At 46.1% G+C, this 18,987-nt stretch overlaps 1 protein-coding gene across 5 annotated transcripts in view; it reads left to right on the top strand.

Moving 5' to 3' along the window:
• Nucleotides 1-18,987, top strand: part of TTBK2 (tau tubulin kinase 2) — a 192,052-nt gene that overhangs the window by 127,574 nt on the left and 45,491 nt on the right. For all 5 annotated transcript variants that reach the window (XM_033952141.1, XM_033952139.1, XM_033952137.1 and 2 more), the window contains one exon: nt 8,933-9,090. In XM_033952141.1, coding sequence (XP_033808032.1) covers nt 8,933-9,090 — 158 coding nt within the window. The remainder of the gene's footprint in view (nt 1-8,932; nt 9,091-18,987) is intronic.

Raw genomic sequence — 18,987 nt, 5'->3', positions numbered from 1 at the left:
GAATGTGTCCACCATGCTGGACAAAAAGTATTGTCTTTGGCTGAACATGTCGATGTCTTAAAGAGACTTGACCAAAGGGAGAGTCAGGTGTCTATTGCAAAACATTACAGCGTTCATCCTAGCCAGATTCTTGGATTTACAAAAAAAAGCAAACCATATTGAAAGACTGGCAAAACAGCAATTCTGCCAGAAAACAGAAAAGAATTGGGAAGGCTGGAGACGTTGAACAGGCATTGCTGCGATGGTTTGCTGAAGCTAGAAGTCGACAACTGCCAGTCAGTGGACCTCTGCTGATGGAGAAAGCGGCACAGTTATCTGAAGAACTGGGCGTAGAAGTCTTCAAAGCAACAAATGGATGGTTAGAGAGGTGGAAAGTTCACAACGGCATAAAATTTAAGAAGCAGTATGGCGAAAAACAAAGATGTGGATGAGTTTAGTGCAGAAAGATGGGTCATGGAAGTGTTGTCATCAGTCATTGGTGGATACGAACCATGTGATTTTTCAATGTCAATGAGACGGGCCTGTACTGGCGTGCCATCCCTGATGGAACATTGACTTTCAAATGCAGTGAAGTTTTTGGCTTCAAGGTGCCAAAGGAACAATTGACATTGCTGCTCAGTTGCAATATGGATGGTAGTGAAGAGCTCGAGCCACTGGTGATTGGGAAGAATCGAAATCCTCGGTGTTTCAAAAACATTAAACGCCTGCCTGTTGAATATGAAAGCAACAAAAATGCATGAATGATAGCAACATAGATTGAATGGTTGCAGAAGCTTGGCAATGACGAAAAACTAACCAACATCAAACTCGTGTTTCTGCCGCCAAACACAACTTCTTTGATCTAGCTGATGGACCAAGGGATAATTGCAAACTTCAAACATCATTACAGGTCACTCATCCTAAGATATGTGATAACAGTGATTGATGCAAGCATGGAATCCAGCCCCCGAGCTGCTGAGCTCGTGAGAAAAATGTCAGTGTTCAACTCTCTTCATATAGTATGGGAGGCATGGATTCGAGTCTCATCATCAACCATTTCAAATTGCTATCGACGGGTGAGCTTTGTTCACGCATCTGATAAGACAACTGAAGCTAAGACTTCGTCCTTTGAACTCCCAGTTGGACTCTCGTTACAAGAGTTCGAGCTTTATCTCGCCATTGACAACGATGTGCCCACCTCTGACACCACTAATTCTGATACCTGTACAGTCATAAAGGACACTGCAGACAACTAAGAGATCTGATGAGGACAGAGATACTGCTGCTGTCATCACGTTTACAGTGTATTGCATTAGACGGAACAGTGCTTTTTCTATAACTGAATCTTATTACATTGTATTCGGTGTGTTTTTTGTTGAATAAAAGTTTTATTGCATTTGACTACAGCGTACTGTGATTTTTCATGACTAAAAAGTGGTACTCCGATTAAGTGCACACTCCGTTTAAGCACATGTGGCAATCCGGTCCAAAGGGCTTGCACTTAAGCGGAGTCGACTGTAGCTGGAAAGCATTGACCACAAACGCTCATAGTCTAGGCAACAAAACTCATGATCTGCAAGCCCTGATTTTAGAGGCAGATTTAGATATTGTTGCTATCACAGAGACATAGTTTATTGATTCTCAAGAATGAGATGCAACCATACCAGGGTATAATCCAATTCCTGGTTAAGATCAAACATAATATTGATAAGACTATTATCGAGTTACAGTCGCACTTGCAGTTGGTAGAACTCTGGCTACATGACATTTTCATGAAGCTCAATGTCACCAAAACCCACATCCTTCTTCCATCTGATCACCCTTCTTCTGATATACCGAGATCCTTTAGGATCAACAATTTCCTTATTGCAACAGTTGATAAAATGCGCAATCTTGGAGTGATTCTTGACTCCAGCCTGTCCAGGATAGTTTCTGTGGTTTTCCACAAACTAAAAGTTGTCAAAACATTTGTGAGATACTCTCCTTCTTTAAATTTTTCTCAATGGTTCAGGCCCTTGTTTTTCCCTGCTTTGACTACTATAACAGCCTTTTAGTAGGAATCTCGAAGCAGCATCTGAGAACCCTGCGAGTTGCTCAAAATGCCACTGCACGTATCATCATCAAAACTGCGAAGCATGGCCATATAATCACAGCTCTTATCTAAGTTTCCAAGTTTATTCTTAATTTAATATACCGACCATCACAAGTATCGGGCCGGTTTAAAATATAAAAAATTTAAAATATCTTAAAAAGTTAAAAAAAAAAAAAAAAATATATATATATATATAGAAATAAAAATGGAGTAGTGAAGACCAAGACAGAGAATCATCTTCAAGCTTCTATGCCTGACCTATAAAACTTAGCCCCTGGCCTATCTTCACATTGTTACAATGATACCAACCTACCGGGACACTGTGTTCCTCGGTCGATCTTCTGGAAGGTCCCGTCCTCGCAACTATTATGACTGGAAACTTACAGAAGATCTCTCTTCAGTATTGTTGGAACCAAACTCTGGAACACTCTGCTCACAATTCTTCATACAATCTCTAGCTTTGGAGTCTTCTAAAAAGGAGCTTAAAACCATTCTCCCCAAGGGTATTCTCCTGCTAACCATCTTGGATTGATTCCTGCACTGTAAATTTCACTTGCTGTCTGTTTTCTCAAATTAATGCTGTGTGTATTAATTTTAATCCACTTAGAACATTGGATAGTGCTAGGGTTACCAGATAGTACTAGGGTTCTGGATTTTCCCGGATGGCTTTTCAAAACCTGGCACTTTGCCGGGTTTTGAAAAGCTTTCCTGTCAAAATCGTGTTGGGAAGGAGCATCTGCATTTGCTTGGACGCTGTCTTGGGGCATAACACAGGCGGGTCGGGAAGGGGGGGGCATGGCCATAGGTCCGGATTTTCCTTCGGAAAAATCTGGTAATCCTAGATCAGGGATCTCAAAGTCCCTCCTTGAGGGCCGCAAAACAGTCGGGTTTTCAGGATTTCCCCAATGAGCATGCATTGAAAGCAGTGCATGCATATTCGTTGGGGAAATCCTGAAAACCCAATTGAATTGCGACCCTCAAGGAGGGTCTTTGAGACCCCTGCCCTAGATAGTGTGGAATAGAAATATAAAAATAAATCTATTTTGGAAGGATAAAGATGGTTGAAAAGGTGTAAGATTAGCTCTATATTTGAGAAACAACATTAAAGCAACTGAAATGCAGCGGACCTGGAGAAAGGAAGAAGTGATATGGATCACCTTGAAAAGAGAAGATGGTTAAGGGGCTGGGAGAGTTGCCGTACAATGAGAGGCTAGAGAAACTGGGCCTCTTCGCCCTTGAAAAGAGAAGACTGAAGAGGGGACATGATCGAAACATTTAAGATATTGAAAGGAATTGACTTAGTAGAGACAGAGAGATTGTTACCCTCTCCAAGGTGAAGAGAACGAGAGGTCATTTGCTAAAGTTAGAAGGGAAAAGATTCCGTACAAACATAAGGAAGTTCTTCTTCACCCAGAGAGTAGTGGAGGTCTAGTATGCTCTCCCAGAGGCTGTTATAGGGGAAAGCACCCTTCAGGGATTCAAGGCAAGGTTGGATAAGTTCCTACTGGAACAGAACATATGCAAGTAAGGTTAGACTCAAATAGGGCACTGGTCTTTGATCTAAGGGCCACTGCGTGAGTGGACTGCTGGGCACGATGGACCACTGGTCTGACCCAGCATTGGCAAATCTTATTTTCTTATGAGACAGTCTACATGAGTTGTCGACAAACCTCCAATGCAATCAGAGCAGCTTGATAAAGATCTGATTGTAGATATCCAAATATTGGGAAAGAAAGGGGGAGGAACTTTAACTTAGAGATTTCAATCTGCCAGACGCAAATTGGAAAGTTCCATCTGTGGATTTGGAAAGTAGAGAGATTGTGGATGCCTTTCAAATTGCTCCTCTCAGACAAATGGTGTTGAAAATATTGCGGCACTAGAAAAGGTTCAAAGAAGAGCGACCAAAATGATAAAGTGGATAGAACTCCTCTCATATGAGGAAAGACTAGCGAGATTAGGGCTCTTTAGGTTAGGGCTGAGGGGAGATACGATTGAGGTCTAAAAAATCGTGAGTGATGTAGAACAGGTACAAGTGGATCGAGTTTTTTTTTTTTTTTTTTTTTACTGTATCAAGATTTACAAAGACTAGGAGACACTCGAAGTTACAGAGTAATTCTTTTAAAACCAATAGGAGGAATGCGTTGCCAGAGGATATGGTAAGAGTAGTTAATGTATCTGGTTTAAAAAATGGTTTAGACAAGTTCCTGGAGGAAAAGTCCATAGTCTGCTGTTGATAGACATGGAGGAAGCCACTGCTTGCCCTGGATGGGTGGCATGGAATGCTGCTACTATTTGGTTTTTTGGCAGGTACTTGTGACTTGGATTGGCCTCCGTGAAGACAGGATACTGGGCTAGATGGACCATTGGTCTGACCCAGTAAGGCTAATCTTATGTTCTTATGAAGGAATAATGCTAGATCTGGTGTTCACAAATGGGGATATTGTGCCTAATGTGAGTTTGGTTTGATATATCAGCTAAACTGGAGGATAGCCACTCAAAGCTCAGAGTCCTGGATTTCAAACATTCTGACTTTTTAGTAAAATAGGGACGGGAGGACACATGAGAAGTGGAGACAGTAGTCCAGGCTGAAAGGAGCTATAAAAATGCCATTTGAGGAAAGTAACTAAAAGCAAGAGAAAAAGAAAACTGATATGGTTCTCCAACCAACTGGCTGAGAAAACAAAGGCAAAAGAGTGGGTGTGTATGAAATACAAAAAAAAAACTAAGAAGAAGAACACAAAAAGAATATCGGATAAAACTGAAAGAAGTCGAGAGAAATATACATCTGGTGAAAGCACAAGCAGAAGAACAAATGACTAGAAGCGTAAGGGGGGGAGATTATTTTTTCAGGTATATTAGTGAAAAGAGGAAGGCTAAAAATGGAATTGTAGACTGCAAGATGATATGGGCCACTATGTGGAGAGTGATAAGGAAAAAGCCAACATGCTTAACAAATATTTCTTTGATAATGGAAGAAAATTCTGGAGAAGGACCACAATTGACTGGCAAAGATTAGAGTGACCTGGGGACAAAGATTCATCTTCATCCCCGCAGTGAAATGCATTTTTTATCCCTGTCCTCTCCCCATCCCTGCATTTTTCATCCTCATCCCCTCATTTTTCAATAAAAGTACAACTTATGAGGCATGCTGGGTCCTGCATTGTGCACCGAAAGCCAAATATCAGCTCGATACCAGTGATATTTTAGTCTAGACAATAATTTTAGTTCCAATTATTCATACACCCCAGCTCCCCAGTCCATCTTGCTGTTGTCCATGTGAACAGTAATGTTAGCAGTACTGTAACAGAAATTCTGAGGTTACCGGCAACCATAAAATATGTACCTATTAATGATTTAGATAGGTTGCCAAATGGCCACCGGGCTTCAGCTCTTCTAGCCTTTAATTTTCTGTTGAGTATCAAACATTAGGTATTACCTTATTAGGCATTATTTTATTAGCAGAGCAGTAGGCTCAGAATCAGGGAAGTTGGGGTTCAGTTCCCACTGATGCTCCTTGACATCTTGGATAAGTAACTTAAACCTCCATTGCCTCAGATGCAAAACTTAATTGTAAGCCCTCCAGGGACAAAAATATGTACTGTACCTGAATGTAACTTGCCTCAAGCTATTACTGAGAGAGATTTGGTGTAAATCCAATACGAGGCAGATAAAACACTACATATCACTCAGGACCTACACAGCAATTGCAACATACCATAATAGCAGTAACTTCCACAAGTCACATTAACAAGGACTGACTTAGGAAAAGACAGCACTACAGTGGGTGCTAGAACATCAATACACTGATTGGAAAACTAAACAAACCAGGTTAGTACAAATTAATCCTGCAATCAATGCTAACACAAAGCCATGTCTCTTGCTCACACATGCAGAACACACCCCCTCACTCAGTATAGAATAAGTAACCAAAAACTAATAATGGAAATAAAAATTAAACAGAACCCCCAAGAAGCCAGTCTGTATACAGTGCAACCAGTGACATAGTGAGGGTAGGAGGTGCCTAGGGAAGTGGTGCCGCCGCCCTCTTCTCTGCTCTCTGCTCCCTGCCCCTTCCCACCTCCCTCTGCCATGCACATGATGCCCCTTCACTTCCCTGGAGCTTTTTAACATCCCTGGCATGAGCAGCAACTTGCTGCTCACACTGGTCTCTGCTCTCCCTCTGGTCTCCTGTCAATGAAGGGATGTCAGAGGGAAAGCCAAGGCCGGCTTGAGCAGCAGGTTGGTGAAAAGCTAGTGTTACGGGAGGTGGGAAGGGAAGGCACACACATAGCAGGAAGGAGCCGGGGAGGAGAAGTGGTACTGGTGCCTTCACCAAGACGGTGCCCAGGGCAGTTTGCCCCCCCCTTACTACACCACTGCGTGCAATATTAGAGAGAGAAAAACTGATGCATGTGCTCCCGTACTTTGCAAAATATATAGATAGCAGATGTAAATTTTAAAAACTGACACATTCCAATCACTAAATTACAAACTAACAAATAAAACAAGAAATGGAAAATACCATTGTATTGGACTAAATACATTTTTCAATTAGCTTTCAAAAGCCAAACCCCTTTTTGTTATGGTATCCTGTTCTGACCTGAGGAAGGTAGCTTTGGTCTCTGAAATTAAAAAAAAAAAGTAAAAAAAAAGTAAAATTAGTCCAATTAAAGACACCACCTCATTTCCATTTTCTAATTTTATTTATTAACACAGCTACCACACTACTTTCATCTTATTTTAACTACCTTTGCTTTTTTTTCCCGCAATTGTAGCCCCAGTCTGGTTTCTGCTTTCCTCGTTTTCTCTTAACTCTCTTGCCAGGATTTCCTGCTTGTTACTTTTCTCTCCTTTCACTTGTTTCCATTTATTTTCTGCCTCTACCTAGATTAAATTCTATCTTACTATTCAGTCCTCAATTCCCTCTTTTCACTTTGTTTACCTGCAGCTTGCCACCTCTTTCCCTCACCCACCTCCATTATCTTATTAACTCTATTCTCTTCTCCCCCCCATGTAGCATGTGACCTTTTTCTTTATCCCTTCCTTCTATTCAGCATGTACTTTCTGTCTCTACCCCTTCCATCCAGTGTCTGAACCCACTCCTTCCCACTTCCATCCAGCATCTGCCCCTCTCTCTTTCCTCCCCACTTCCATCCAGCGTCTGCCCCCCTCTCTCTTTCCTCCCCACTTCCATCCAACGTCTGCCCCCTCTCTCTTTCCTCCCCACTTCCATCCAGCGTCTGCCCCCTCTCTCTTTCCTCCCCACTGCCATCCAGCGTCTGCCCCCCTCTCTCTTTCCTCCCCACTGCCATCCAGCGCCTGCCCCCTCTCTCTTTCCTCCCCACTGCCATCCAGCGCCTGCCCCCTCTCTCTTTCCTCCCCACTGCCATCCAGCGCCTGCCCCCTCTCTCTTTCCTCCCCACTGCCATCCAGCGCCTGTCCCTCTCTCTCTCCACCCCACTGCCATCCAGCGTCTGCCCCCTCTCTCGTCCCTCCCCACTGCCATCCAGCGCCTGCCCCTTCTCTCCATCCCCATTGCCATCCAGCGCCTGCCCCTTCTCTCTCTCTCTTTCCATCCAAAGCACTTCCATCCAGCGCCTGCCCCCTTCTCTCTCTCCATCCAAAGCACTTCCATCCAGCGCCTGCCCCCTTCTCTCTCTCCATCCAAAGCACTTCCATCCAGCGCCTGCCCCCTTCTCTCGCTCCATCCAAAGCACTTCCATCCAGCGCCCGCCCCTTCTCTCTCCATCCTAAGCACTTCCATCCAGTGCCTGCCCCCTTCTCTCTCTCCATCCTAAGCACTTCCATCCTGCGCTGCCCCTTCTCTCTCTCTCCCCCCATCCAAAGCACTTCCATCCAGCGCTTGCCCCCTTTTCTCTCTCTCTCCCCATCTAAAGCACTTCCATCCAGCACCTGCCCCCTTTTCTCTCTCTCTCCCCATCCAAAGCACTTCCAGCCAGCGCCTGCCCCCTTTTCTCTCTCTCTCTCTCTCCATCCAAAGCACTTCCATCCAGCGCCTGCCCCCTTTTCTCTCTCTCTCTCCCCATCCAAAGCACTTCCATCCAGTGCCTGCCCCCTTCTCTCTCTCCATCCTAAGCACTTCCATCCTGCGCTGCCCCTTCTCTCTCTCTCTCTCTCCCCCCATCCAAAGCACTTCCATCCAGCGCTTGCCCCCTTTTCTCTCTCTCCCCCATCTAAAGCACTTCCATCCAGCGCCTGCCTCCTTCTCTCTCTCTCTCTCCCCATCCTAAGCACTTCCATCCAGCGCCTGCCCCCTTCTCTCTCTCTCCCCATCCAAAGCACTTCCAGCCAGCGCCTGCCCCCTTTTCTCTCTCTCTCTCTCTCCCTCCCCATCCAAAGCACTTCCATCCAGCGCCTGCCCCCTTCTCTTTCTCTCCATCCAAAGCACTTCCATCCAGCGCCTGCCTCCTTCTCTCTCTCTCTCTCTCCATCCAAAGCACTTCAGCCAGCGCCTGCCCCCTTTGCTCTCTCTCCATCCAAAGCACTTCCATCCAGCGCCTGCCCCCCTTCTCTCTCTCTCTAAACCACTTCCATCCAGCGACTGCTCCCCACTTTCTGTGTCTCTCTCTCTCTCTAAACCACTTCCATCCAGCGCCTGCCCCCCATTCTGTCTCTCTCTCTCCATCCAAACCACTTCCACCCAGCGCCTGCCCAGCTTATGTTTTGATGGTTGTAATGTTTATCTTTGCTGCTGTTAATGCATATTTTCAATAAAGATTTGAAAAAAAATGTAGAGTGATCACAGGCTACTGCATCTTGTTCTTTCTTAGGTTTTGGTACTTGAAATAAGGTGATGAAACTTATAGTTATTACCAACTCTTTTTGTGTTTGTGGTTTTAGCTCCTCACTTCTGTATTTGATAACAGCATGAAGACATTTGGAGTTGTAGACAGTGACCCCTTTGATTGGGAGAAGAGTGGAACAGATGGTTCCCTGACAACAATAACAACTTCAACTACTCCCCAACTCCATACACGTTTGACTCCTGCTGCTATTGGGTATGTGCATCAATAAATATGTATTGTGCCACCCCCAAAAGAAGCTAACTTATAAATACCTGTTCAGAGTGAACTGCCTTTTTCTTTGAGGACAAGCAGGCATTATATTCTTACATGTGGGTAATGTGATCCATAGAACCCAGTACAGACACTACCAAGTGCACTCACTTAATATTTTTAAAGGCGGTGCCTGTACATGTGCATGCTGGTGCCTTCCCACCTGATGTTGGCTCATGAGACCTGCAGTTCTTAGTTTTCTGCAGAGCTGAGAAGCTGTATTTTCAGTGTTTTCTTCAGCGTTTTTAAACGTTTTGATTTATGAGTGCTTTCTCTTCTTTATTTTTCATATTTTTCTGTTATGCTTTTTTATTTTTACCAAGTTCCTTCATTTCTACCAATTGTGGTTTAATTTGGTCAACTTTTTCATTTTTGTGCTTAAGTCCTCTTCAAGCCCTTTTTTCTTCCTGGGAGCATTGATTGTTTTTAGGTTACATTTTACTTTAGCTCTCTGGCCTTTGAGCCCTTTGACTTGACATGGAGGGGAAAATAGCTAATGCAAAGACTATACTGAGCAGCAATGGAAAAAAAATGCTCTCTATGTAATTGGACTATTTCAGGCTCTGACCCGCATAATTATTGTGCCCAGTGTGTCGATCCTAATTGATGGGACATTAGCTGTGTCCTATTACCTGTATTTCCCCAAAAATAAGACAGTGTCTTACATTAATTTTGGGTCCAAAAAATGCATTAAGGCTTATTTTCGGGGTGTCTTATTTTTTTTTTTCATTCCTTCCTCTCCTCCACCCCAATTCTTCTTTCCTTCCCCTCCATGTGCAGCATCTTTCCTCCCCTCTCACCCATCCCCTTGTGCAGCATTTTTATATCCCTCCCTCCCATCCCCCCTGTTCAGTAGAACCCCCCTTGACCCTCCCACCGTGAAACTCACATACCATACCTCCGAGGCCTCCAAAAACAGCAGTGGCGGTAGCACTCTAAACGGGCTGCTTTGTGGCCTTCCCCGTGCCGCATCACTGAGGTGTATGGTATGTCAGTCTCATGATTGGAGGGTCGGTTGGGTTCTGCTGCACAGGGGGATGGAAGGGAGGGGTAGAAAGATGCTGCACAGGGGGATGGATGAGGATGAAATTAGGTTTTTGATTAGTTTGTAAAGTATGTTATATGTTTACACAACAAATTTGTTTTATGTCATTTTTAACATTGTACTTGTTTCATTTATTAATACATGTCATTTTTATTGTACATCGCCTAGCAAATTATATAGGCGATTCATCAAGACTTAATAAACTTGAAACTTGAGAGGGGAGGAAAGATGCTACACATGGATGGGAGAAAGCACTGCCACTGCTGCTGCTTTAGGAGGCCTCATAGCGGAGGTATGGCGGGTCTCACCAGGGTGGGGGTCACTGAAATGACGAGTCCGATTTTGGTTAATCAGGCAGCACTAGTGTCAGGGATGGAGTTGGGGAGTGTCGGGGACATTTGAGGGGGACTTCATGGGTTGATCTTAACTAGGGCTTTTTTTTGGGGTAGGAATTATATTAGGAACATCTTTAAAAATCATGCTAAGGCTTATTTTTGGGATAGGTCTTATTTTCAGGGAAACAGGGTATTACTACTATTTATTGTGTATAATAATAAATATAATACTGAGGGTGAATCAGAAGTTAAAGGCAATTGTTAAATTATGCAATAACCAAAACAGAGCTTGCAAAATGCAACATATGTACTCGTATATAGCCTGTTGGATAGTTCATCCACGCACAATGCAGAACTTGGTGTTTAGACGTGTGGTAGTCTCGAGGTCAGAAACATAGACACTCCATTGCAAGATTACACCACTGAAGAACAACGTATAGTAGTGCGCTTTCTTTGGGTAGAGGGAAATCTGTGGAAATTCACCATTGGATATTGACTCGGTATGGACATAGCACAATGAATCAACAAAAGGTTTACGAGTTGGTATAGAGGTTTAAAGCAGAACAACAGTTGTAACCAATGAAGGTCGTTCTGGTTGCTCATCAATATTGTACACACAAAAGCACATTGACAGGGCAGACGCCTTGATTAGAGAAGACATGGATATGTATTTTTAGCGTCAATTTTATTGATGATGACAAACAACAATCAAGACGTTCAGTTAGTAAAACATCCACACTTTCACAATAAATCAAGTAATAACAAAGCTCCAGTCATCAAACATTTATAATTATATTATATTCCCTTTTCCCCATCTCCCCCACCCCCTCCCTGCAATCCCATCCCTACAATCTGTGAAAAGAAACACACATGATATTAAGTGTGTGGCGCAGTGGTTGGATCTACAGCCTCAGCACCCTGGGGTTGTGGGTTCAAACCCCGCACTGCTCCTTGTGACCCTGGGCAAGTCACTTAATCCTCCATATCCCCAGGTACGTTAGATAGATTGTGAGCCCACCGGGACAGAGAGGGAAAATGCTTGAGTACCTGATTGTAAAAACCGCTTAGATAACCTTGATAGGTGGTATATAAAATCCTAATAAACTTGAAACTTGAAGTCATCTTCTTGTCTGTATCCCACAAACAATCCAGGGACCTGGGCACTTATAGCCCCTGAACCATAGAAAGAACCAGTGGGTATGATGACCTTGAGAAAGAACTTATACTGTTAACACCAAAAGAGACAACAAGGCCCTTCAGATTTGCACAGAACTATATAGTGTAATATAAAACCATAAATACCCTATCTGCCGACTTACAGAAATCAGCCCCTCACTCTACCAACCCCATGTCTCCATCTTAACAGCTAGCTCTATGACATGGCGTGAAAGAAAAAAAAAAACCCTCTAATAAGTAGACTTATAAATATATATATCCCCTCTTCCCTCTAAAGGCTTACGGAACAGAGAAAGAAGGATCCCCTAGCTGATTCAAGATGTGCCCACAAATTCTAGGAGATAGCAAATGTATATATGCTCCCATATAAAAAGAAAGTGACTTTTACTTTTAAAAGTCAGACGTACTTCAGTAAGTTCCATCGTCAAATGGGCATGAAATTATTCTGCCAATGCCAAAAAAAAAAGGGGGCATTAGATTGTGTTTAATATTGAAGGATACATTTCATTCCCACTATGCAAGCTATCCTGATCCATAATCTGGGGCCCTTCCCCTGGATTCTCAAGGCAGAGCCTTGACCTAACAATATACCCCCCATATGTAATTGAAGAGGTTGATGTAGTAGTCTTTCCAAATACCTCACAACCTGCCGCCAAAAAGCCACAATCAGGCCACATTACCACAAAACATGGATCAGAGAATTTGGTGCACCCTGATATTTCGCACACAAGGCAGAACCCAAAACCCCCATGTTATAAAGTCTATTTTGGGACACACATGCCCGAAAGAGAATTTTTATATTGACATTCCCACAATTCTGCTGAGCCAACCCAATATGGAATGGAGCGTAATAAAGCAAGAATATTCTAGACAGAAATAGTAGAAGCCAAATCAACACACCAGTGAGCATCTAGGGCTGAAAGGTCTTTCAATGGCAACCCCTGTAGCAGCTTTTTATGATACAGTGAAATGGAGGGGGATAAGTCAGAAGGAAAGGTCAACAGATTCCAAATAGTAGTAGCCACAACCAACATCTTTGAATTAGGTGGTAAGGAGATATAATGCTGAAGTTAAAAATAGATGAAACTATCTGTTCAAAGTCGACAAAGGACCTCGTAAAGATGCAAAGATCAATAGGTTTTCCTCCCTGGACACCACATGCTGCACTAGACTTAAACCCTGTAAATGCCAGGTCAGAAAACTAGGGTTTTCCATGCCAGGCAGGAATCCTCCATTGCCCCTCAAAGGGAGTAAACAATTACAGCGAGGGGAGAAGTGGCCCCAATGGATCAACATCCCCTAGAGTCCACACAACGAACTAATTACAAAACTGATTCTAATATGTGGAAGTAGGGCCCTAGTCTCTGCATTTAACACATATAAATAAAAAGGGGCACAATAAGCACTCGCCATCTGCAATGGGAAAAAAAGTTCAGTAGAGTTAACCCATTCTCCCAAATGGCACACCAAGCAAGCCATATACAATTTCATATCTGGTAAACACAAACATCAAAGAAAATTTCAACTTCGCCTTCTTCCTCCCACCCACCCAACAAGAAAACCGAAGCATTCCATACAACCACTGGAGATCCTTAGCAAGTACAAGGGAAGAGTCTGCAAAAAATATAACCATAGCGAACATCATAATTTTAAATAAACTTATACGTCCCATTACTGACAAAGGAAGAGCTGCCCACTATTGAAAACGCTGCTTGGGAATAGTCAAGAAATGGGACACATTCAAACAGTAAATCTATTTGGTATCAACACACACACAGACCCTTAGCTATTCAAGAGAACCTACCACCCTGCGCAACACGCTGGCCTGAGGTACAGACTTCTCTCCCAAGGATGCACTAAACTGGTATTCCGATTTAGTGAGATTTGAACCCAGAGAAATCTCCATACTCCCTAAAGGTTTCCAGTTCATAAAATGTGCCAAAATATCATCTGCAAAGACTGAAAGTTTTAAAAGTCTCCATGCCCAACTTCACCCCCTCTATCTCCAGATGGGCCAAAATATCTCTCAGTAAAGGATCCAGACCAAGACAGACAAAAGTGGGGAAAGTGGGCACCCCTGCCGAGCCCCCAGGAAAAAAAAAATTGGCCTGCCTTACCCATTCATTCTAATTCAGTTCTGTAGATGGCATTACTCACATGTTAGAATATATGCTGCTGTCCTTGGAGAGCACCTGCTACAGGTAAGTATCTTTGCTTTACCAGAATATCCTTTTGAAATTTAGCTTCAACAGATTGCCCGTGAAACCTGTCATAATTTTTTTCTTAAAGAAATTGTTTATGGGGTCTGGTCTTATCCCAGGACAAGCAGGCAGCATATTCTTTACGCATGGGTGACGTCACCGACGGAGCCCACGGTACGGACCTTTTTACTAGAAAGTTCTAGTTGGCCGCACCGCGCGTGCGCGAGTGCCTTCCCGCCCGACGGAGGAGTGCGTGGTCCCCAGTTTCTTCGTTTCCGCGGAGCGAAGAAGACGTGTGTTTTTCAACGTCGTTGAAATACTCCTTTTGCCTTCCCGCTCGCGTTCTTTTTTCGATTTTTTCACCTTCGGGTGCTTTTTTCTTTCTATTACAAAAAAAAAAATTCCTTTCTTTTGCTTTATTTTTTCGTTCCTGCCCCGGCGGGGCCTGTTAGCACGATCCAGGCCTCGGGGTTTGATTTTGCGGAGGCCGTGTTCCCATTCATGCCCCCGCAACCCGGTTTTAAGAAGTGCCAGCGGTGTGCACGCCCGATCTCCCTCACTGACCCACACAATTGGTGCTTACAGTGCTTGGGACCGGATCATCGGGCGGATTCCTGCACCCGCTGTGCCACTCTTAAAAAACGCACTTTGAAGAATCGTCAAATCCAACAAAATCTACTTTTCGGCACCGGCCCGACTATGGATTCGACCTCTTCATCTGCGGCACCGTCGAAATCGACACCGACCACTTCGACACCGCCTGAGTCGACATCGGCGCCCCCGGCGCCAGGTAAGCCGGCTAAGAAGCCTTCCACCCTTGAGCGCCCTCCCACTTCGGGGACGACACCAGTCCTTTCGGCTCCACGCCGAGCCAAAAAACGCTCCACTCCGATTTCGGTGAGTGCCTCGTCATCGGCCCCCTCATCGCCGGAGTGTAGAGCGGCACCCATGGAACCAAAGAAGAAAAAAGTGGTTCCGGTGCCTCCCCTGGATGACCGCATTGCGGCCATCCTCCAGGACAAGTTGCAGGAACAACTCCACAAGCAACTTAAGCAGCTCTTACCCTCTATCTTGGCACCGCTGCTCTCGGTACCAGACCGGCCCGAGACCCATACCGTCCAACCGGTATCCACTCCCTCGGTACCTATGGACTCCTCCATGCCCATTCTCTCGGCACCGCATCTCCATTCCCATGCCGAGGCTATGGCATTGACGACGACCGATCCTCCTCGGGACCGGGCAGGGCACCGGTCTTCCCACGACTCTGACCGGCACCGTACTTCTCGGGACCGAGACAGACATAGGTCTACATCACCTGGTAACGTCTCGGTACGCTCAGGCAAATCTTTGTCTACAACTCACCATGCCGAGCCTTCCACTCCAGTCTCTCGACACGCACATACCGATGTCAGAGACCCGGACCTATGGGAACAATCCCCTACCGGTACCGAGGAGGATGCATCGTCGTCGGATGAAGAGCCTTCGGCACCCGATACCGCATCTAAACCTGAACAATCTTCCTTCTCTAAATTCCTCAGGGAGTTGTCGGGTGCTTTGTCTTTGCCTCTGGAATCTGACTCTAAGAAGTCACAAGCTTTCCTGGAGGCATTAGATTTCGATCAACCTCCCAAAGAGTTCCTAAAGTTGCCCGTGCATGATATCTTACGGGAAACTTTTTATAAAAATTGGGAGAACCCGCTGACTGTTCCTGGGGCCCCCCGTAAATTGGACAGCCTCTATAGGGTTATACCAATCCCAGGATTTGATAAACCCCAACTCCCTCATGAGTCTCTCCTAGTGGAGTCCACTTTAAAAAAGACTCAGGGCTCCAGTGTCTATGCCTCCACCCCTCCTGGCAGAGAGGGCAAAACTATGGACAAGTTTGGCAAGCGGCTCTATCAGAATGCCATGCTTGCCAACAGGGCAAACAACTACTCGTTCCATTTTTCATTCTACCTCAAACATCTGGTAATGCAACTCTCCGCCATGCAAAAGTACATGCCAGAGCATAAGGTTCCACTTTTCCAGCAGCACATCTCCAGCCTGCTTCAACTGAGAAAATTCATGGTGCGCTCTATCTATGACTCTTTTGAGCTCACCTCCCGTGCATCTGCCATCGCTGTGGCTATGCGCCGTCTGGCCTGGCTCAGGGTCTCTGATCTGGACGTCAACCATCAGGACCGACTAGCCAACGCCCCATGTCTGGGAGACGAATTATTCGGAGAGTCCCTGGATACCACCACACAGAAACTCTCCGCCCATGAGACCAGATGGGATACTCTCATTAAACCAAAGAAAAAGGCTCCTCCTGCTCGTCCTTACAGACCACAGACCTCATATCAGCGCAGGTTCTCCGCTAGGCCGCTCAATCCACCTCCACAGCAACCTAGGCGGGCCCGCCAACACCAGCACACCCAGCCTCGTGCCCAGTCTAATCAACCGGCCAAGGCTCTTCCTCCTGCCAAACCATCTCAGCCCTTTTGACTCCTCTCTCCAGGGCTTAGCCAGTCTTCCACCCTCATTGCCTCTTCCTCAGCCGATCGGAGGCAGGCTTCACATCTTCATCAGCCGTTGGGAGGTCATCACATCGGACCAGTGGGTCCTAAACATCATCCGCCACGGCTACTCTCTAAACTTCCAGACTCTTTCACCAGACAATCCTCCCGTAGAGTCTGCTTCTCTTTCAACTCAAACCCCCCTCCTCCTGAGGGAGGTCCAATCCCTCCTTCTACTCAATGCCATCGAAGAAGTACCTCTGGAACAAAGGGGCCGGGGATTCTACTCCCGTTACTTTCTGGTTCCAAAAAAGACAGGAGACCTACGTCCCATTCTCGACCTCCGGGACCTCAACAAGTGTCTCGTCAAGGAGAAGTTCAGAATGCTCTCCCTTGCCACGCTGTACCCTCATCTCTCTCAGAACGACTGGCTATGTTCCCTGGACCTCAAGGAGGCCTACACTCACATCCCAATCAATCCATCCTCACGTCGCTACCTACGATTCCAGGTGCACCATCGCCATTATCAGTACAAGGTGCTACCTTTTGGCCTGGCATCATCTCCCAGAGTGTTCACCAAATGCCTCATTGTGGCGGCGGCCTTCCTCAGGTCCCACAACCTTCAGGTGTTTCCCTACTTGGACGATTGGTTAGTGAAAGCACCTACGTCTCCACTTGTGCTACAAGCCACTCATCATACCATCTCTCTCCTCCATCTTCTGGGGTTCGAGATCAACTACCCCAAGTCGCATCTGCTTCCCACACAGCGACTTCAGTTCATCGGAGCGGTTCTCGACACCACACTAATGAGGGCGTTTCTCCCCTCCGATCGTCAGCGAACTCTGCTACGCCTGTGTCGTCAGGTGCTCCTTCATCACTCCATTTCTGCCAGACAAATGATGGTCCTCCTGGGCCACATGGCCTCGACGGTTCATGTGCTTCCCCTGGCACGACTCCACCTCAGAACACCTCAATGGACTCTGGCCAACCAATGGTCACAGACCTCGAATCTTCTTTCTCATCCCATCTCTGTGACATCGTCTCTTCAGCGATCTCTACAATGGTGGTTGGACTCCTCAAATCTTTCCAGGGGCCTTCTTTTTCATCTGCCCCCGCATTCCATGATCATCACCACGGATGCCTCCCCTTATGCATGGGGAGCTCACCTGGGAGACCTACGCACCCAAGGTCTTTGGACCCCGCAGGAGCGTCTCCATCACATCAACTTCCTGGAACTACGAGCCATGTTCTATGCTCTCAAGGCCTTCCAGCACCTTCTTTGCCCTCAGGTTCTGCTTCTGTGCACGGACAACCAAGTTGCCATGTACTACATCAACAAACAGGGCGGCACCGGATCTCGCCTCCTTTGTCAGGAGGCTCTTCGCATTTGGACCTGGGCCACGGCCCACAGTCTCTTCCTCAAGGCTGTCTACATCCAGGGCGAACAGAACTCCCTGGCCGACAATCTCAGCCGCATCCTTCAACCTCACGAGTGGACTTTGGATCCTCCCACGCTCCACTCCATCTTTGCTCGCTGGGGCACTCCGCAGGTGGACCTATTCGCAGCTCCTCACAACCATCAGCTGCCCCAGTTCTGCTCCAGACTCTTCTCTCCTCACCGTCTGGCCCCGGATGCATTCCTGCTCGATTGGACGGATCGGTTCCTCTATGCCTTTCCTCCTCTACCTCTGATGTTGCGGACTTTATCCAAACTCCGCAGGGACGGAGCCACCATGATCCTCATAGCTCCCCGGTGGCCTCGTCAACACTGGTTCTCCCTTCTACTTCAACTCAGCTCCAGGGAGCCCATTCCTCTACCTGTGTTTCCTACTCTACTTACACAGCAACATCAGTCTCTACTACATCCCAATCTGTCTTCCCTCCACCTGACAGCTTGGTTTCTCTCGGGCTAACCTCTTCAGGAAATCTGTCTCAGCCGGTCCGTCTCATTTTGGACGCCTCCAGGAAGCCGGCCACCCTCCAATGTTACCATCAGAAGTGGACCAGGTTCTCCTCTTGGTGCCTCCGTCATCATCACAACCCCACCTCCTTAGCGGTGGAAACTGTTCTAGACTACTTACTCTCCCTGTCCAACGCAGGCCTCAAGTCTACCTCAATCAGAGTCCATCTCAGTGCCATCACGGCATTCCATGAGCCTGTCCTAGGAAAACCTCTCACGGCTCACCCTCTGGTTTCCCGATTCATGAGGGGCCTCTTCAACATCAAACCACCTCTGAAACCTCCTCCGGTCGTCTGGGACCTGAATGTGGTTTTGTCTGCCCTCATGAAACCTCCCTTTGAGCCACTTGCCACAACTTCGCTCAAATTTCTGACATGGAAGGTTCTTTTCCTCATTGCCATCACCTCTGCCAGGAGGGTTAGTGAGCTTCATGCACTGGTTGCCGATCCACCGTTCACTATCTTTCACCATGACAAGGTGGTTCTGCGCACCCATCCAAAGTTCCTTCCAAAGGTGGTCTCAGCCTTTCACCTCAACCAGTCCATTGTTTTGCCTGTGTTCTTCCCGAAGCCTCATTCACATCCCGGAGAACAGGCATTGCACAGTCTTGACTGCAAGCGTGCCCTGG

The sequence above is a fragment of the Geotrypetes seraphini genome, chromosome 7 (genome assembly GCF_902459505.1).
Source record: "Geotrypetes seraphini chromosome 7, aGeoSer1.1, whole genome shotgun sequence".
Lineage (NCBI taxonomy): Eukaryota > Metazoa > Chordata > Amphibia > Gymnophiona > Dermophiidae > Geotrypetes > Geotrypetes seraphini.
The sequence above is the reverse complement of the archived record's forward strand: the minus strand, read 5'-3'. Positions and strand labels throughout refer to the sequence as shown.